The sequence below is a fragment of the Orycteropus afer genome, unplaced genomic scaffold (assembly GCF_000298275.1).
Source record: "Orycteropus afer afer isolate SDZICR_OR568_19922 unplaced genomic scaffold, OryAfe1.0 scaffold00197, whole genome shotgun sequence".
Taxonomy (NCBI): Eukaryota; Metazoa; Chordata; class Mammalia; order Tubulidentata; family Orycteropodidae; genus Orycteropus; species Orycteropus afer.
In genome coordinates, this window is record NW_006921784.1 from 5,371,091 (window position 1) to 5,391,433 (window position 20,343).

At 43.7% G+C, this 20,343-nt stretch overlaps 1 protein-coding gene across 1 annotated transcript in view; it reads left to right on the forward strand.

Moving 5' to 3' along the window:
- NF2 (neurofibromin 2) overlaps positions 1-20,343 on the forward strand; it is a 74,077-nt gene that overhangs the window by 35,980 nt on the left and 17,754 nt on the right. The window contains exons 4-8 of the mRNA XM_007947969.2: positions 2,698-2,781; positions 10,995-11,063; positions 11,965-12,047; positions 14,340-14,415; positions 17,164-17,298. Coding sequence (XP_007946160.1) covers positions 2,698-2,781; positions 10,995-11,063; positions 11,965-12,047; positions 14,340-14,415; positions 17,164-17,298 — 447 coding nt within the window. The remainder of the gene's footprint in view (positions 1-2,697; positions 2,782-10,994; positions 11,064-11,964; positions 12,048-14,339; positions 14,416-17,163; positions 17,299-20,343) is intronic.

Here is a 20,343-nt window from a genome sequence, read left to right on the forward strand (position 1 = left end):
AAGGAATAGATGCACGTAACTACCTAGCTTCAAATCTCCTTAAAGAAGGAGACTGTTTTCGTCTGGCTAACTTCAAGAAAGTATTCAGTCATTGCAAAAGAAGGTTAGAGAGAGGTTCTCATAAAGCACCAGTTCTCCTGAAAGATCCAACTCTGTTTTCATTAAGACAGGGCTGCTTAGGACCCCAGTGACGCTTGGTTTATGCCACGCATGTGGTACTTCAGACATCATGCTTCATGCTACTCTTTGTCTGTAATTGTCTTATTTCCCCCTTACTCCTTCATTAGATTGTAAGCCCCTTAAAGGCAAGGCTCATTGAGTAAATTACTCAACTGAATTGAAGAAATTAGGAGATCCATAATTACAAGCTCAAAGACCGCTAGTTGCTGTCTGGGGCCATAGTCAGAGGTGGGGTGGGGGCAGGGGATGGTCTGAGGAAGAAAGCCCCATCTGTTTTGTTTGTGTTCTTGCTCCTTGGTCAGAGCCAGTCCTCGATTTCATGGTTAGTTACAGTGATTAGCGCTGGGGCTGCCTCATGTGCCTAAAGGCACCCACTGCCAATAATGTAAAAGATTGCAGCAGGGGTGCTAATTACACAATTTCCCATGTAGACCTCCTGTAATTAGTTTGAGTCTCAGTATACTGTGTTCAGTAAATGTTAAGTTAAATGTAATAAAACCCCTCAAATCATTTGTTTTACAAAACAGGTTTACCATATATGTATATATTCTTTCTAACATTTTCAGATCAGTTTTAATTTTTCTGTAGTGTTGTTTTTTTTCCCCCTTTAAAAAGCAACCAAAGGATCAGAAAGTTTCAGAAACATCTCAGGTTTCATTTTCTCTATACCAAAACCAAACCCACTGCCATCGAGTCAATTCTGACTCATAGTGACCCTAGGGGACAGAGCAGGAAACCCTGGTTTATAGGGTTTCCGAGGCTGTAAATCTTTATGGATGCAGACCGCCTCATCTTTTTCCTGTGGAGCAGCTGGTGGGTTTGAACTTCCGACCTTTTGGTTAGGAGCCGAATGCCTTAACCACTGCACCACCAGAGCACCTTCATTTTCTCTTTTGTTGTTGTTATTATGTGCTGTCGAGTCGGACCTGACTCATAGCGACCCCTCCTTGGGTTTCTGAGGCAGTATCACTACGGAAGTGGATTGCCCAACCTTCTTTCCGAGGAGTGGCTGGTGGGTTTGAACTGCCAGCCTTTTGGTTAGCAGTCAAGTGCTTTAGGCACTATGCTACCAGAGCTCCTTAGGAATGTAAAATCAGTTTTAAAACGTGGGAAGACTTTTTGCCTTTGAATGAAATTGCATAATGATCTCTCTGTATGGTGCCAATAGTTGTACAGTTGACTACTAACCAAAAGATCAATGGTTTGAACCTACCCAGAGGCACCTTGGCAGAAAGGCCTGTTGAGGTGCTGTTGTTGTTGTTGTTATATGCCGTTGAGTCGGCCCTGACTCATAGTGACCCCTCCTTGGGTTTCCGAGGCGGTATCACTACGGAAGTAGGATTGCCCAACCTTCCTTCCGAGGAGTGGCTGGTGGGTTTGAACCATCAGCCTGCTGGTTAGCGGTCAAGCGCATGAAAATCTTATGCAGGGCAGTTCTGCTGACACACACAGGGCTGCTATGAGTTGGAATTGACTTGAAGGTGACTGGCACTGGCCCTGGCCCTGGTAGGCCCCTGGTGGGACATTCACTCACTGCCATCTAGTCGATTCCAAGCATACTGCCTCATTTTTCTTCCATGGAGCAGCTGATGGGTTTGAACCCCTAACCTTTTGGTTAGCAGCCAAATGCCTGAAACACTATACCACCAGGGCTCCTTCCAGAATGTCCTAGAGTTATGGAAATGGCTTTTTTGTAAAGCCCTCAGAAGCAGTACCCATCTCTCTTGTGGCTTTGCCCTGATGTTCCCTCATGCTGAAGTACTGGAGCGTTTTGTGGCTGAGCAAGGATCTGGATGACTGTTGACATCTGTGAAGAGAGAATCGGCTTTCCTGTCATGTTTATTTTAGAGTGCCACCCTTTCAGGCGGCTCTCCTGTCTTCGTGTCTGGAACACCACACGCTGCACCACTCTAAAAAATTAAGTGCAGTGAGATATGTTAATTCAGCATTATGGCTTACAAATTATATTTCCTGGAGCTCACATGTACTTAAAAGTTTAATCGATCAAACTTTATTACTTCCTTCTTCCTCAGCACAGGCACGTTGAAGTGATGGTTTTTTCCACAGTCATAACTCAGTGGCCTTGGCGACTTTTGTCTTGCGTTAAGACTTAAAAGCAGACTCCATTTCCTCTAGTGATGAGTGTGCACAGCAGGGGCCGAGGCTGCAATCGCCACCGGAGCTGCTCCTGACGCTCCTCGTGCTCACAGCTCTCCTTCGTCACAGCCCAGATGTCACTCTGTGTTTTAACCATGAAGATTGTTTTCACTCTTCAGCGTGTGATCATGAGGAGAAGCAGTGAGGGGTTTTTACGCGCAGCCATCTTAGCAATGACATCTCAGTGACTGAACTCTCGACCCGTCTGCATCAGTAAAAAATTGTGCCCTTTGTCAGAAAATGATTAAGAGGCTGGTTTGGCAGGCCTCGTTACAACACCCTGCAGCCATCTGCTGTGCCGAGCCTGCACGTTCCCTGCCATGCTCACGCTCTCCTTCTCTCCCTTGTTGCCCCTTTCAGGTAAAGAAGCAGATTTTAGATGAAAAGATCTACTGCCCTCCGGAGGCTTCCGTGCTCCTAGCTTCTTACGCTGTCCAGGCCAAGGTAGGCTGCAAGAAGAAAACCGTATTGTTCTGGGCATTGCCACGTGTCACGGCATCGCTTCTGTCCACTGTTCCTTTGCATATTCTGCACTTGAGAGAGACTTGCCTCAGAATGTGAGATGTTACGGGACTTGGGGATCCATAATAGCGGTCCCAGGGTGTGCGTGTGCAGATAACCATAGTCACTTGTTTTTATCACATACAGATAATGTAGCATCTGTATACGTAGCATCCTAGCATTCTGTATCATACATACAGAAACCAGTGAGAAGCACATGGCTCTGTAAATTTTCTGTGTAATCTCATTTTGCACATGTGAACTACATTCACTGGATCCCCCTCTTTTTATTACAGTCATGCATTGCTTAATGCCCACGATGCATTCTGTGAAATAGGACATACGTGATTTGGACGTTGCACAAACACCATGTTATATATACAAGCAGCCCCCAGATAACAAACGAGTTCAGTTCTTAAGTCTATCTTTAAGTTGAGTTTGTGCCTAAGTCTATTAGCTGTGGTTCATATCTAACATCAGTTAGTCAAATGTTTGTCTTAATATATAAAGTATCTCTCTATGCATAAAAAACATTAAAGAAACACTTCCAGATACACTAAAACATCTTTAACATAATAATACAGTAGTACAAATAGTGATGTTTTGATGCATGTCCCAAAGTTGTGCTTATTTGTTACTATGAACCATTGTATGTACCTCGACTTTTTGATATTGATAGCCTTTACGGAGGTTGGGACCACAGACCTCTGTGGTTGGACTTGCCTGAATGGACATTCTGTGGTGCGTGACAGAAATAAGAAAAAAAGGAATTTATGGTCTCCAGTTTTTGCTAAACATGTCAAGCTCATCTGAGAACCAGCACCACACTCAGAGAAAGCTTTGTTCTGTCTATCCACTGGGCATTCCCCCAGGCTCCTGGCTGAGCTCTGCAGGCTCTGTGCCCTCCGAGCCCTGCTAAGCTGTCGGGTTGGCGGAAAGTCTTTCAGAGAGAAATCACTGCAGGCTGGGAGTGACTGGGGAGGCAGGCCGTGGTCTTGTGGTTTTGTCCCTTCTGTTTGTATAAGTGCCAGCCCAGCGTCATGTCCCGCACATTCCCCACTTCAACATCATACCACCTTCTCTTGGTGCCCCCGCTCCTGCCTTTCGCTGCAGTGTAAGCTGTCCCCAGAATTGCTATCCTTGATGCTTTGTGATTTTGAAGCATAATCTTTGCAGTTGCTCCTTTCTAGTGACAGGTGTCCAAAAAGTCTTTTCCCTATAATGCTAGAAAAATGAATAAGATACTCTCAACTTCTTGGCTCACTGTTTTGGATGTTGTTGTTGTTGTTATGTGCCGTTGAGTCAAACCCAACTCATAGCGGCCCCTCCTTGGGTTTCCGAGGCAGTATCACTACGGAAGTAGGATTGCCCAGCCTTCCTTCCGAGGAGTGGCTGGTGGGTTTGAACTGCCAGCCGTCTGGTTAGCAGGCAAGTGTCTTAGCCGCTATGCTACCAGAGCTCCTACTGTTTTGGATAGATGCAGTATAATTTCAGCTCTAAGCCAGGAGGTAACTGGCCTGCTATTTGAGGAGGAAAAGAAGTCTGTAACCTGCTGGTCAAAACAGCAAGAGCCCCAGAGTCGGATTAATCATTTGATGACTAGACTAATATCTGCTGAGTGTTTAGCAGGCCTCTCGAGAGCCGACGCTGTCACAGATGCAGGCGCTAAAGCAGGTGTCTGCCCTCAGCAGTTGGCCCAAGGTCATTTGGACAATCTTGGGTAAAGCTAAGGGCAGGATATGTGACTTTAGGATTACATTCTGTGCCTCCCCCATTCCACTGCCCTAAAAACCGAGTTATTGAAAAAAATGGAAAAATAGCCCTTGATTCAATTAAAACATATGCTTCCTTTTATGCTTTAATTAAGAATATTAATAACAGGAAAAGTGTGTCCTTTCAATCAGTGTCGCCCTGACAGTGATGAAGCAGTCATTGTCACCTTCATTAAACCCAAGCACTTCCTGGCTTGGAGTCTAGTTCCTTTTAAGCATGCTTGCTCCCTAGCTATAAGGGGACCCAAGCCCTCAAGGACACTGCCTCTCTTGAAGGACTTCAGTCTGAAGGGCTACATTTTCTCTGCATGGATTTCAGGCTACCAATGCCAGTGCCACCTGTGGGGGCCAAAAAAAAAAAACACTTTTCAGGGAACCAGCAGCAGATGTTTGCTTAAACAGATTTCACTGTAGGAAAGCCCTACCGATTTGTATCCTACTAATTTGGAGATGAAAGTAATTCACGGACAGCATATGTGGTTCATATGAGGAGGCTGTGCTTGCTGTTTTTTTCCGGTGTAAATTTTCAGGATGTGACAGATAAAGGTAATCTATGGCTTAGGGTCTACACTCAGGAAACTGAGGACCACAGTACCGTGCATCTAGCTTCAAGGACTGTTGGTTAAAATGAACGGAGTATCTCTTCTGATACTAAGATCCTGTGTGCCTGTAGAGTTTGACAGTTTTACAAAGTGCTGTAACATGCATATGTTGTGGCCAAGGCTTGAGACCGTTAGGCCTGTTTTGCAGATGAGGAATTTAAGGCCCAGAAAGGATTAGTAAATTGTCTAAAGTTACAGTACTGGTATGTCACGTTATTTTTATGGAATTTTAGCCCACTTTTAAAAAATTGCTATAAAGATACATAAAACATTTGCCAATTGAACGTTTTTCAGGTGTGCAATTTGGGGATAGCAGTTACATTTAGCATCTTGTGCACTGTCACCTGTAATCGTTACCACATTTCTCATCCCCTTAAACAGAAACTTACTGCTTCCTCAACAGTGGGTCCCCCGCCTCCCTCCATCTCACCCCTGGTAACCACTGATAAACTTTGGTCGCTATGCGTTTGCCTGTTCTTGTTATTTCATATAAGTGAGGTGGTTTTGTTTCTCTAGAGACCCCAGTCTGACACATCATACAATGTTTGTTCTTATGTAATTGACCGATTTCACTGAAGCATAAGGCTTTCAGTGTTCATCTATGTCGTAGCGTGTATCAGAACTTTGTTTCTTTTTATGGCTGAGTAGTACTCCATTGTATGTGTGTCCCACATTTTGTTGATCGCTTTGTCCATTGATGGATACTTAGGTTGTTTCCGCCTTTTGGCTTTTGTGAACAGTGTTGGAGTAAATGTCAGTGTACACGTGTCTGTTTGCATGGCTACTTTTAGGTCTGTTGCATATATACCTAGGAGTGGAATTGCTGGGTCATGTGGCAGTTTTATGTCTATGAGGAATTGCCAAACTGTTTTCCCCAATGGCTGTACCATTTTGCATTCCCACCAGCAATGGATAAGGGTTCCAGTTTCTCCACATCCTTACCAAAATTTCTTGTTTTCTGTTAGCCATCCTAGTGGGAGTGACCCACTGTTACTGAGTTGATTCTGACTGATAGTGACCTCCACTGGGTTTCTAAGGCTGTAAATCTTTATTGAAGTACATTGCTTCAACATCCTCCCATGAAACAGATGGTGGATTTGAACCACCGATCTTCTGGTTAGCAGCCAAATGCTTTACCCACTACGCTACCAGAGCTCCTAGTGGGAGTGAAGTGTTATCTCATTATGGTTTTAATTTGCATCTTCCTAACGGTATAGCCAGGGAGCTCTGGTGGCGTAGTGCCTAAGGCATTTGACTGCTAACCAGAAGGGTGGTGGTTCAAAGTCACCACTCCTAGGAGGGAAGGTTGGGCAATCTACTTCTGTAGTGATACTGCCTTGGAAACCCAAGGAGGGGTCGCTATGAGTTGGATCTGACTCCACAGCTGTGAGTCTGATCAATGGTATAGCCAAGGAGCGCTGGTGGTGCAGCAGTTAAGTGCTCATCTGCTAACAAAAAGGTCTGTAGTTTGAACCTGCCAGCTGCTTCACAGGGAAGAGACATGGCAGTCTACTTCCACAAAGAGTATGGCTTGGAAACCCAATTGGGCAGTCCTACTTTTTCCTACAGGGTTGCTGTGAGTTGACATTGACTCAACAGCAATGGGTTTGGTTTTCCCACTTCTTGATTGAAGGGTTTGAGGCAGAATATAACAAGTGAGTGGAGCCGGGATGAGAACCCCAGTCTCTAGGTTGCCTAACTTGACACTTTGTTCTTGCTTCACACTGCCTAGTATGTGAGGGAGGTCTGGGGGTAACACACATTGCCTTTCACCAAATTCCAGTTTCATTTATGTGATCACATGATCCAAGCTTTTTAATAAATCATATTGGCTCCTTTTAGTATATTCAGTTTGTTTTCTTCCACAACCTTTCTGGAACAGAAAGAAACTTGAGAAGTATGAAGGAGAAAGTGAATTGAGCTTGTTAACACATGGAATGTAATTATGAACAAATGTATTCATTACAAGATTTTAGCTTTTTGAATGATAGAGACATAGTTAATTCCAAAGCATAAAGAAACAATTACCCTCAAAGTATAAATACAAATATTAATCACATGGTTCAGTTAACAAGAACTATATTTCTTGGTTGGAGTTTGAATGATGTTTGAATGAAAAGTGTGGGCTGGGTTCCCACCCACCCCCACCCCCCCGCTTTGGTCCAGTCACGTGACAAACCAAACCATAGTGCAATGTTGCAGCCACCTGTTGGATTTCATATTGATAATTTGTTATTTGAAATATGTTCTTATTAAAAATGACTTTGAGAAAGAATGGTATGTAGTTTACCAGTCCTACAGTGCTGCCTGCAAGCCCCTGGTGTTCGGAAGAGAGAAAAGAATGGTAAGAGATGAGATACATAAAGTAAATGTAGGGAGTTGAGGGTGAGAGGTCTGGAGGGGCCAGATCATAAGGGTCTTAACCTGATCCTGTGGGTGATGGGTTCCTATTTCAGACAGATGGTGAAGGACAGATTGGAATGAGAGAAGTTTGGAAACAGGCAGACTGCTGTGGCCGCCATCTTGGTTGGAGACCATAAGGTCAGACCTTGGCTGGTGGTTGGATGAGTGGTGGGAGACTGACTTAAAAATATCCAGGAGGGAAAGTTCCTATAAATGGTGCTATACTCTGCACATCCTATTTTTTAGAATCACAAAGACACTCAAATTTATGATGTGACTGTCTCTGTAGATGATGGAACCTACAAAATCTGCATATCCTTTTACAAATTGCTTTTTTACTTCTGTTCCCCATTGATTTTGGGATTTATTCATGTTGGATTTATTCATGTTGCATTTATTCATGTTGGATGCTGTTGGTTTTAGCTGTTGTATGGTAGCCCGCTGATGACTAAACCCAGTTGGTTTATCTGTTTCCCTTCTGAGGGAGAGGCAGGTTGTCTGGGCTTTTGCCCCATTATAGAAAGTGCTTTACGGAAATCCTTCACTATGACTCCTCAGGTACCTCTCTGTAAGTGTCGTCCTCCCACCCCCATCCCCCTGCCATGGATTGAATTTAAATGTGGTTGGTTTATATCAGGGCTAAATCCAGGTTTTGTGGGGCCTGGAGTTTATATCAGGTGGGAGGCTCTCGTTAATGCAAGAATACCAAATTATGAATATCAAATTAGGTGCAGGCCCATGCAGTGCAGAGACCTGAAAACCAAGCTTCATTAACTTCACAGGAAATTCACTGCTGGTTAGATGATCACAATGCAGCTCTTACATAAAAGGATAGGGAACTGCCATCTCCATCTATGGAATGGTACAGTTTTCTTTTCTACTCACCAGCTGCCACAATTTAAGGATATGTTTTTTTCTTCCTTTGTTTTTTAAAGAGACATTTAAGAGCAGATATACCCATCAAGGTGGCTTTGATGTTGTAAGTGGAGTTAATCCAGTGGAGAAATTCTTTCGGCAGGGCCTCTGCCACCCCGGCATGGCTCAGATGTCATGTATTTGATCAGCGGAGGAGCTGGGAGCTGGTATAGTAACGTCTGAGGAGTTAATCTTGCAAACCTTTGGAACCTGCATTGATAATGTTAGCTTTGCATATCTGCTTACTTTTGCCCTAGAGTCTGGTCGGCGCTGTTGAAAGCTTGCAGGTGCATTTAACATGGCTTTCTGCAATCTCCTCCCCATTCAGAGATCCAAGAGATGAATAACAACCAGTGAGTAGTGGAGAGGATGACAAGAATCATAAGAATATCTGACCTCTGGGTGTCTTACCCCATCCTCAGCACCCGTGTGAGACAGGCACTATCATAGCCAACTCTGGCTGCTAACCAGAAAGTCAGTGGTTCAAGCCCACCAGCCGCTCTGCGGAAGGAAGATGAAGTCCTCTCTTTCCGTAAAGATTTACAGCCTCACAAACCCAGTGGGGGTCACTATGAGTCAGCATCGAGTTGATGGCAGTGAGTTTGGTTTTTTGGTTTCTGTACAGATGAGGAAGTTAAGGTTTAGAGAAGAAGGTACCTTTACTCGAGCTAACTCCAGAGCCCCCTGCTTTGACAACTATGTCCTCTAAGGCCAGTGCCTTCATTTGACAGACAAGAAAATCACTCAGAGATGTGACACTCAGAGAAATGACACAACCTGAGTTTAGCTCTTGACATCAGGTTGTATTGGGCTCTTAGGTTTTAACAACTTGATGAGTATCAGTCCATTTAGGCCCCATAACCCCCCCCCAGGGGAGGCCTATTATTATCCCCATTTAACCGATGAGAAAACTGGGGCACAAAAATTTCCAGGATTCCGTGGCTAATAGTGCAAGAGCTGGGATTGGAATCTCCAGAGGCAGGTTCCCACCCACGCTCCACAGCTGTTTCCTGAGAGTTCAGTTAAAGCCCAATACAGTTACTGACTGGTCAGCCTTGCAGGACTTCTCAGAGGCGGAGAGAAGCCAGAGCACTTCTGGTTTTTTATATGAAAAAAAGCATGAATGAGGTTACAAAAACAGTGGCATATTTAAAATGTTTAAATTTGACACAAATTTTTTGAACATGCATGGAACCAATACACTGTCATTCTGCTGTTCACAAGATAGTTACAAGAGATTTATAAGAAGAAATAATTCCTGAGGCTTTGTCAGGGTGGTGTGATAATGAGCCACAGGGTAAAGGTGGTGGTAAACACCTTGCTGTCCTGTGAGTGTCTCTCTGTTGTCTGCTGTCACAAGCTCATTTAGAGAACACACCAGAAGTCGGACTTGAGGCTCTGTGAGAATAGGCAGGTACGACAACCTCCTGACTCCACTGGGGGCCAGGTAGAGTGAACAGCTTCATGTCTTCCCTCTCTGTCCCTCTTTCCAGTGCTGGTGACTGGAAGGATAAACGTTTGTAGGAAGTTTTACTAACATACTGAGCTTTGCTGTTTTTGGTAAAAAAAGAAGAGCCACTGAGGAATTGTATGTGTAAAAATTGTTGAATTGGCAAATGCTTCTTATGTATATTTGTACCACAATAAAAAAATAAAAATAAAAAAGAATAATTAGTAAGAGACAGCTTTAATGCTGTGTTGTACTGTGTACTTTATGGATAGTTTATTTTGACAAATTCTTTTACTTTTGAACAGCTCCTGGTCAGACTTAAATTTCCTTGGAAAGAAAGTATTATTATTTATTATTATTTGAATCAGAAACTAAATTTCAAAGTCATTGTCTCTGGATGAGGAAATTGAAATACAGAGAGCCCCACAAGTGACTTGCTGTGTGACTTTAGGGAATCAGAAAATCTTTTGCTCATGTCTTAGTCTGCACAGTGGGAAAGACAGTACTGACATCAGATTTTTCAGAAGCATTTTTCAGATCCGTGAGTGAAGAAACTAAAAATATTGCCTGTATTATCCCACCTCTCAACTAGCAATTCGTTCCAATTACCAGCCACTTAGAAGCATTTGTATCAGAAATAGGTAAGATTCTTATCACACACAGCTAATCATAACTTTCCCAGTTGTGTTTGTGGCTTCATGTCAAAAGCTAATGTTTTGGTGGTGATTGCTTTCTTTGAGGGTTAGAAAATACGGCCAGGTTTCTAAGCAAATGCCGCACATCCTTATTAGCACATCACCCGTCCATCCCTTACGGGATTATACAACTCTGTTCAGAGATAAAATCAGCTTTGTGTTTTCATCCAAGGATAACAAAACCAGCAAGGTTGAAATCTTGACTTGTCATCGGAATTGAATTGTTCCCGGGAGCTGGGAGGCAATGAGGAGTCGAGCCCTATTCAGAAAAGACAGTCAGGAATCTCAATTGCCTGCTCTCCTTTTCTTCTCCCTCCAGTATGGTGACTACGACCCCTCGGTTCACAAGCGGGGATTTTTGGCCCAGGAGGAATTGCTGCCAAAAAGGGTAAGAAATCAAGTTGGGATGTTTTGGAAAAACGTAGCAGACAGATGGTGTAAAAAGAAAGCTAACTGAAAGACTGAAGGAATATTGGAAGTACAAGAACATTTTTTAAAATATTTTGTAATAAACCTTGAATAAAGAGTGTGAAGTCCCTGTTAAGAATATTAAAAAGCCAAGGTTCATGACGTTGCCAGGACTAGCCTGGCCCGCATATGTGTGTGTCCCCCACCCCCCAAAGGGCCATTTCCTTAGAGGTGCTTGAACATCATTGATTCCCAGGGAGAGGGAGGAGTGTGGAACAGTGTGTGCTCAGATGGGGAATTGAGTTGTTTGCAGCCGTGCTGGGTGGGTAGAGAAGATGCGTTAGGGGTGGGCATTGTGGTTTTGAATCCCCGGTGTTGTTCATCTTGTTCATTAGCTGCAGAAGCAGGCCCGCCCTCCCTTTTGCTACTTCCAATTTTATAGCTCCACTCATCTGTCACTGAGTAATACAGTCTGTTCCTCACCTTTTGCTGACTTTACCTATTCATTTGATGGCTTCTGTGCAGGCGAAGGCAGCAGCGTGCGCAGCCCGGCCTCGCTGGCCTGGGGATAGTTAGCCTGGCCCCTGACCCAGCTCCGCCATCAGAGATGGTCTCTAGGATTCACAGCCCGGGAGGGAGGGGCACACCAGAGGAAGGATGCCCTGGCCTGAGTGATAGTGCAGCTCTCCAAGTTGTTATCCAAATTGAATGGATAATGTCATGTTTACACGCCCACCTCTGCCAGTGACTGTCTCCCTGTGTGTGGCTTTTTAAAAATAGCTCTGCTGTTTTGTAAAAACCATACATAATCATAAAAATGTCAAATAATCCCAAAACTTTCTTTGCTTGTGGGTTTCTTATTTTGTTCTATTTTTCAATAGGTAATAAATCTGTATCAGATGACTCCAGAAATGTGGGAGGAGAGAATTACCGCGTGGTACGCAGAGCACCGAGGCCGGGCCAGGTGAGCTGCTGCTGCTCGTTTGACGGCACTCCCCCCCCAAGGACTGCAAAACTAGGGCATACTTGTTGAACAAAACGCACTACCAAAAAACCACTCGCTGCTGTCGAGACAGTTCTGACTCATAACAACCCCACCTTGGGCTTCCAAGGTCGTATCTCTACAGAAGTAGGTTGCCCAGTCTTCTGAGGAATGGCTGGTGGGTTTGAACTGCCAACCTTCTGGTAAGGAGTCAAATGCCTCAGGCACTATGCCACCAGAGCTCCTGACAAATGCATAAAAGTATGTAAAAGAAAAGGGGAGAGCCAGGAGTAAGGCAGGCTTTCAGTACTATAAGTGTGTCCTTCTAGTATGTGGAATGGATAGTGGTGTGTATATGTGTTTATATTGATTCTTCCTGTCAGGATGTATACACCATTGCATCCCTGGGGAATTTGATTTTAAGAATTCTGTTGTAACTGTTGTATCTATTGTTCTGTTGATGGTATATTTTACCCAGTGTACTACTGTACCGCTATGTGAGTAGTTCCGAAGGAGGATTCTTAAGAAGACCTGCCAGGGCAAACGATGTGAGCCATTTGCATTTTGACCGGGGCCACCAATTGCCCCCACAGAGGTTTTACCTGTGTGCGTGCCCATCAGCAATGTTTTTATGACAGTGTCCTTTCTCTCTCTGTTCTCTCCCTGACACTCGTTTTTTTATCATTCTTAGGTTTGTAATGTGAAAGGTGAAAATTTCTGTGTTATTATTTTAATGAACATTTCTCTGACCACATTTGGAGTCGAACATCTTTTCATTAGCCTTCAAAATTTTTTTACTCTTCTTTAAATCAACTTCCTGTCACATGCTTTTTTAAAAAAGTGAATCACTTTTACTGAAAAGTGGTGGAATCATAAATTTACTGCTATCCAGCAGTAAATGGTGAATTATCACAAAGGGAAACGCACTGCTGTCGAAATGGATCTGACTCATAGTAATCCATCCTTGGTATCTGAGGTGATATCACTATGGAGGTAGATTGCCCAACCTTCCTTCTGAGGAGTGGCTGGTGGGTTTGAACCGCCAGCCTTCTGGTTAGCCGTCAAATGCCTTAGGCACTATGCCACCAGAGCTCCCTCACAAAATGAAAATACCCATTAACACCAGGTGAAGAAATAGCACGGGACCCCCTCCGCTCCCTCCCAGTCACCCCCTCTTCCTTCCTTCCCACAGTTAACCACTCTCTTGATTTCTGACTCCATTAATGTTGCCAATTGTAAACTTCATATAAATAGAATCAGACAGTTTCTATTTTTTGTGTCTTACATCTTTTACTCAGCATCGTATTGTGAATTTTGGGCTATGGCATATAGCAGTAGCTTTCCATTGTTGGTGCTGTGTAGAATTCAGAAATGTTCTGTTAATATACTGCAAGTTACTTGTCCCTCCCACCATTGATGGGCATTTAGGCTGTCAGGTTGTCTCCTGGTTTTGCTATTACAAATAGTGTCAGACAGTTTTCCAGAAGTGTGTGTGTTTACGTCAAAAGTGTTTGTGTGATTTCTAGTTGCTCCATGTGCCCACCAACACTTGGTGTTGTCGCAGGTGGAATTTCAAAAATCCATGTGAGAGCATTTTGAGATGGGAAGGGAGGGCCAGCTTCTGCAGCCCTGGTCCCAGGGAGACTTCTGTTTAAATATTTCAATCTTGTGCCAACTTGGGAGTTCCCTGCAAGCCATTGTGACTTCAAAAAGTAACTTTAAACTTGCCTTATAACTTACAAGTGGGTGATCTGGCTTGGGCTTTACAGCCCAGTCTCTTCTCTCGTTTTTTCTTTTCCCTAATATCTCTTGTCCTAACTGTCAACACTACCCAAAGAAATAAAATCAGGAAGTAGTTCTTAGGTGGGTTAGAGAGAGTTCTTTCATTGCCAAGACCTTTTAGCCGAAGAAGGTACAAGTAAGATAAAGTAACTTAAATACAATTTAAACATCCAGGTACATTTGAGGGAAGAAGATAACACACTGTGTGCTTCTCTTGAATGACTTAAGTGGGTGTCATTATTTACCAAGGACAAAGTCTGAAGTGGAAGCCAGGAGACACTGGAATAAATCTGTGCCGTTGTTTTTATGGAGATGGGAAATACTGCCTGACCCAGGTGTGTTTAATCACTTTGGCATTGGGAAGGGCTTGGCCGGTGTTCACTCTGACTTGTGTCTGCTGCCCGGGACTTCAGAGGAAGAACAGGTCACGTGGTGTGGGCTGCCCTCACATTCTCTCTGATCTCCAGTGACAACAGTCTTTCTTTCTTACAGGGATGAAGCAGAAATGGAATATTTGAAGATCGCTCAGGACCTAGAGATGTACGGTGTGAACTACTTTGCAATCCGGGTGTGTTGAAGTCTCTCCACAGTCCTTGTTCAGTAAAAAGACGGAATTAGGGGCAGGCTATTAAAACGGGTTACTTTTTCATTCCAGCCTGGATACAGTTCAGTGGTAAAGAAAAAAAAAAAGGAAAGGGAGAGAGAGCTTATAGCCTAATTTTCTATTTTTGGACTTCAATTAGACTATAGGTAGTTAAGTGTCAGTTGAGCCTTGAGGAACTGGGGCCTGGTTCTGTGCTCAGCACAAGCCTGTTGGGGTGCTCCGAGTATAATACTTGATTCTTTCAGGCGCTCTGAGGTCTCTGTCCACAGGGAGAACCTGTAAACGCTTCCTTTCTCCAGAATGCAAGGAGAGTAAAGCCGCTTTTATAGATTACCGATCTGTTTGGGTGGAGTATCTTGTTCTCACTGTGAGGCTAATTAGTTTTCTATCCAGACCATTAATAGTCAGCTGTCCTCTGGGAACCCGGCGCCTGCACCCAGAGATGTGTCGGGTCTCTGGGCCTCATAAGCATCTTTCTGCCTGGGTCAGCTGCTGAATGCAGCGTGTGGGCAGCGTCTCCCGAAGGAGTGTCTGTGCTCCCATCACTGGTTTCAGACTGCAGAGGGAGAGTTTAAAAACGGCCCACAGCCGCCTGCCTCTGTTATCACGGTTAGCCTTTGCTTTTGCTTTCTGTTTGGGTTCAGACAAATTTTATATACAATTTGGATAAACTGAAACACATTTTAACTTATTTGCTTTCTAAATACAGGTTTTTACAGACTTCTTTGCATAAAACAAGATACACTGAAATGTTATGTTATTGCAGAAAGCAAACTAGTATCTAAGAGGTGTTCCATAGCAAAGCAGAAGGTCATTTTCTGACGTTCTGGCAATTTACATTTCTAAACATGTGGCTTCTTTAAGCTCAGGCTGATTTAACCCATTTCTGTGGTTTGTCAGTTTGACTCCTCTTACCCCATACGCCCATCACCTAGACTCTAGAACTACAGATTGATTGCCCTCCATAAGCAGTTTCTTACTAGGGATTGTTTCTGTATCAGTCCAGTGCTTAAATTATATGTTACAATTTTTTGTGTGTGTTTCCTATATGGAGCAAAAAACAAAACTAATGGCTATTTTGGGGGGAGTTTTCTTTTTGAGTTTCTTGTGTTAGAGTTGTGGAAATTTTATTCTCAACTAAGGAATGTTGTTGTTGTTATGTGCCGTCGAGTCTGACCCGACTCATAGTGACCCCTCCTTGGGTTTTTGAGGCAGTATCACTATGGAAGTAGATTGCCCCATCTTCCTTCCGAGGAGTGGCTGGGAATATTTGTGCTTAAAATGTTTTAAAAGGGTTACGTGGCCCCCACTTCCTCCACTTAATCCCTCATCTTGGTAGAGGCGTAATGACAGAAGGCAGAGGACAGATCCTTTTTCTCTTCTTTTTTTTAATAGACACTCAGGTCAGAAATCATCATGCAATATCTCTTGTTTTGCAGAACGCATTGTAGATTTTTAGAGAACCAAGCCTCCCTGTGTGAAGTCAGTGGGTTTAAGAGCTGTGCAGGCAGCAGAGGGGTCTCACACGGCTGGTGATCGGGCCTGACTTCAGGCTGTTGGAAGGAGTTAAAGGATGGGCTGGGAGCACTCACTGTCCTGGCCGCCACCTGCTGTTCGATGGGTCCCTCTCACCCCAGCTGGCGCACCTTCTCACTTTGCAGATCTGTTTCCGTGCCCTTGAGTCTTGGTTCAGTGTCCTTGTTACCAGCAAGGGAGGAGATGCCGGAGTGTCTCCGTGCAGGGAGCTTCCTTGCGCCACCCTGGGAGAGCTTCCCCCCAGCCCACTGGCCCACTGGCTACTCAGACGTACGCACATACCGTAACATACGCACATCAGTTTACTCATTTTTAAAGCTTTATCGAGGTAATACTTTACATACAATTAATTTTGATAAGCTACTTTTTCCACTCTTTTATTACAAAAAATTTAAACATACAGAAAAATAATGAATTTTACAGTGAGTACCTGTAGGCCCACACCTGGATTCCATAATGAACTGTGCTTGCTTTAAGGAGCTCTGGTGGCATAGTGCCTGGAACATTTGATTGCTGACCAGAAGGTTGGTGGTTCAAAGCCACCAGCCCACTCCACAGAAGGAAAATGGGGCAGTCTACTTCTGTAAAGATTTACTGCCTCGGAAACCCAGTGGGGGTTGCTGTGAGTTGGGGTCAACTCGATGGCACTGAGTCTGGTTTTGCTTTGGTGCTGACTTTATCACATTGATAACACATTTTAACATTCGACAAGACCTTTTGATCCCAGTGTTCAGTGTTTCTGTTAGTCCAAGAACTTTTAACAGAAAAATATGTAGTCCCGTTGGTTTTTATCCTGCACTTTTGATAACCTGATTATTTAGTTAGAATTTGAGCTTTTTGATGAATTAATTGCTTCTGTGTTGCTTGTCTTTGACATTTCTCTTGATGGTGACTTACAGAGTTAACAACACTTAGATTGCCCCTACTTTAGCCATCCAGCCAGTGACAGAAACCCCCTGTGACCTTCAGGGGACAAGTGAGTCAGAAGAACAGTACAGACTTGTCCCGGCCTGCCCTAATTCAGGAAGCTGGAGGTCCCCTGGGTTAGAAACTGGTGTGACTTTTCTTGGGACCAGTTGAAACTCGTCACATGTAACACCAAGTTCGTTGGAAAGTGGAATAAAATCTTGAGCCTCAGCTGGAGCTGACACTTGCTGTTTTTTATTGGATCTACAGAATAAAAAGGGCACAGAGCTACTTCTTGGAGTGGATGCTCTAGGGCTTCACATCTATGACCCCGAGAACAGGCTGACCCCCAAAATCTCCTTCCCGTGGAATGAAATCCGAAACATCTCCTACAGCGACAAGGAGGTAGGACATGTTTGTACTGCAAATGTCACTGCAGCTCAGGGACAGAGCAAAGAGCCTCTCCCTCCTCTCCCTCTGGCTGGACTTCCACAGCCAGACCATCCTCCTCTTGTCAGGAGAGTCCTTTAGTTCCCAGGCTTTTGGGCTTTGGTTGTTCATTTGTACAGTATTAAAAGAACAGTGTTGGCATCCTTAATCAAAGGGCATCACTGAAGCCCATTCCTGACTAACAAGAGACTGAGAAGCTCAACTTGTCAGGTCCAAACCCCAGAAAACTGCACAAACCAGATGGAGCGTTTTCTTACTACTTGACTTTCTATTTCTAGTGAGAAGTTCTCATCATAGTTTAAGTTTGGTATGTACTGACCCCTTCTCTCTGTCCAGAGCTTGATACATATGGTGAAGAGATACACGTATGTAAGTGTATGTATCTCACTAATGATATAAATGAGATTATAAGGCTAATATGTTTATAAGGATTGGAGAATAATTAAATTTGAATAACTTAAATTGTCTTGGAATTCAATGATTTCTATACAGGATGACTTTTTTCAAATGTAGTCTCTCCTTTTCTTCCCTTCCTGTCCTTTCCCTTCCCTACTCTCTCCCTCCTGTTCCTCATCCCTTATTCCCCTTCCTTGTCCCTCATTCCCTCTTCCCATTTCCTTTCCTTTCCTTCCAGATTGAGTTTCAGGAATGTTCTTGAAACTTTCTGTGATCAGGTATATCTAGGCAGAAGGGAGTGTGCCCATGACCATGTATAGCGTTGGCAGATAGTATTTCTACAAACATTTGTATGTGCTGTAAGAATTTCTGGGTGTATAATAGAACTGACAAGGGACAAGGTTGTGGTGGCTTCTTGGCCACAGCCAGCTACCCTGAGAGAGTGAGTAGTTGGACCTGTGGGCTTGGGACCATGGTTGCAGGGGACATCAAGCTCAGTTGGCATAACATACTACACAAAAACTTGTTCTACTGCCTACTTTGGTGAGTAGCGACTGGGATCTTAAAAGCTTGCAAGTGGCCATCTAGATGCAATAATGGGTCTCTCCTCATTCAGAGCAAAGAAGAATGAAGAAAATCAAAGACACATGGAAACTATTAGTCCAAGATACTAGTAGATCATGTGATCCTTGGCCTATATGACTGTGAGACCAGAAGAACTAGATGGTACCCAGCTACCACTGTCAACCAGTTGGAGGGGGAATCTATGCAGGAGATCCTGGATAGAGAAGGAAAACAATGTGGAACAAAACTCTAAATCATTAAAAAAAAAAAGAAGACGACAACTAGGTTTGCTGGTCTGATAGAGCCTGATGAGACCCCTGACACTATGGCCCCTAGTAACCCTTCAGGTCTGGAATTGAACTCATTCCTGTGGCTTCCAGCCAAACAATAGACAGGCTTATGGGGTGAACATTTACATCAGGTAGATAGACTCCTTAGAACATCAATCATGGGAGATCAGAAGGGCAGTATTTCCACAGGGAAATAGCTCAGAGGACAGGAATGCATGGGAAGGAAGGACACAGGGAGGAGGTAACTACAGGGAGGAAGTGGGAAAAGAGCTGTTACATTGTAGGGAATCGCAGTCAGTGTCAGGAAACAAAATGTATGAACTGCTGTATGGAAAATGAATTTGCTCTATAAACTGTCACTCAAATCACAATAAAATTTTTAAAAAAAGAAGGTTCTTGAAACATTCTGGCTTTGAATTTTGCTGGGTAGTTAGCCCAGGAGATGAACTTTCAGGTATTTCTGAAAGCCCTTCTCAAAGCTGCTCAGGGCTGAAGGTGGTGGGTATGCAGTGGTATGATAGTTTTTCATCTCCAATTTCATAAAATCTGTTTACTTTACAGGAACACATTTGTGTGCTAAAGGCTCCCCAAACACTCATTTCTCAAAGAACCCAAGGATTAACGTCTCTCCTAGTACGACATGACTCAATAAACTCTAATATACCCTCTCCAGGGGCTGGGCGCCATCATGTTCATCATATCAATAACTCATGCATAAGAGGGCCCAAGCTGACTTGACATAATAGGAAGTAGTCTTGGTTGTTATGCATGATAGCCGAGCTGTCAAAACAGAAATGTTCGTTTATTTTAAGTGATCCATTGATTCTTTGTGCATGCCCTGGCCTGGCACAGAGCCTCTCATTTCCCCACTGCTTGTGGTTTCCCACCGTCAGCTCTGGGGTTTGACAGCAAGGCTAAAAATAAACTCATGGAATTCTCAAATAGCAGTGTACACAAGAGCTTCTAAGTTAACTTAGCACAAAGCTAAACAAAAGATCGATTTTCACCCTCAGTGTACTGACTCCTTGTTGGACAATATAGCGTGTGAAAGAAATGCCCAGGAATGTATCTCCCCAAGCACATTTCTCTGCTTAGCGAGTCTTCCTTAGAATGAATATCCGTGTTTAAGTGCCTCATTGAAACCTGATATCTGTCTGGTCCCATCAGGGAAGGTTGAGAGTGATGGTGCTGTGTGTGTTTTATTTGCATCCTGGCCTCATGGCCTAACCCTGGGTTCTCCTGCTAAGCTACCAGCCTATCCTTGTCATTTCTCTTTCTTTCCCCTTTGGTTTCAGGAATTCTGCTTTTCTTTTCTATCACAATCTATACTTCACATTTGCTTTATGACTTCTGGTCATAGCTTTTATCAAATTATGCCCATGTTTCAAAACTTTTTGTGATTCTCTGTATCCTGTCATAGCAAATCTAGACCCTCCTGACTGTCTTTTATTCCTCACTCTTCCGCCCTCTGCCCCTGCCTCCATCCCTCATAAACCTATCAGAGTCCTCTGCTGCTTTTCCTTCAGTGCCTCTCTCTCTCTCTCTCTCTCTCTCTCTCTCACACACACACACACACAGCTCATTCCCCATCTCTGCCTTAGTTTCTATTGCTTACTCTGGGCCCCTCCATCCTACTTTTAGTTTCTCTGTCATATTCTTTCCAAGACCAGTTTAAATTTGTTCCTATTTACCATAGATCTACCCTAAATTCCCAGGATGTTGGTGATTAGTATCACATAATGAGATACTA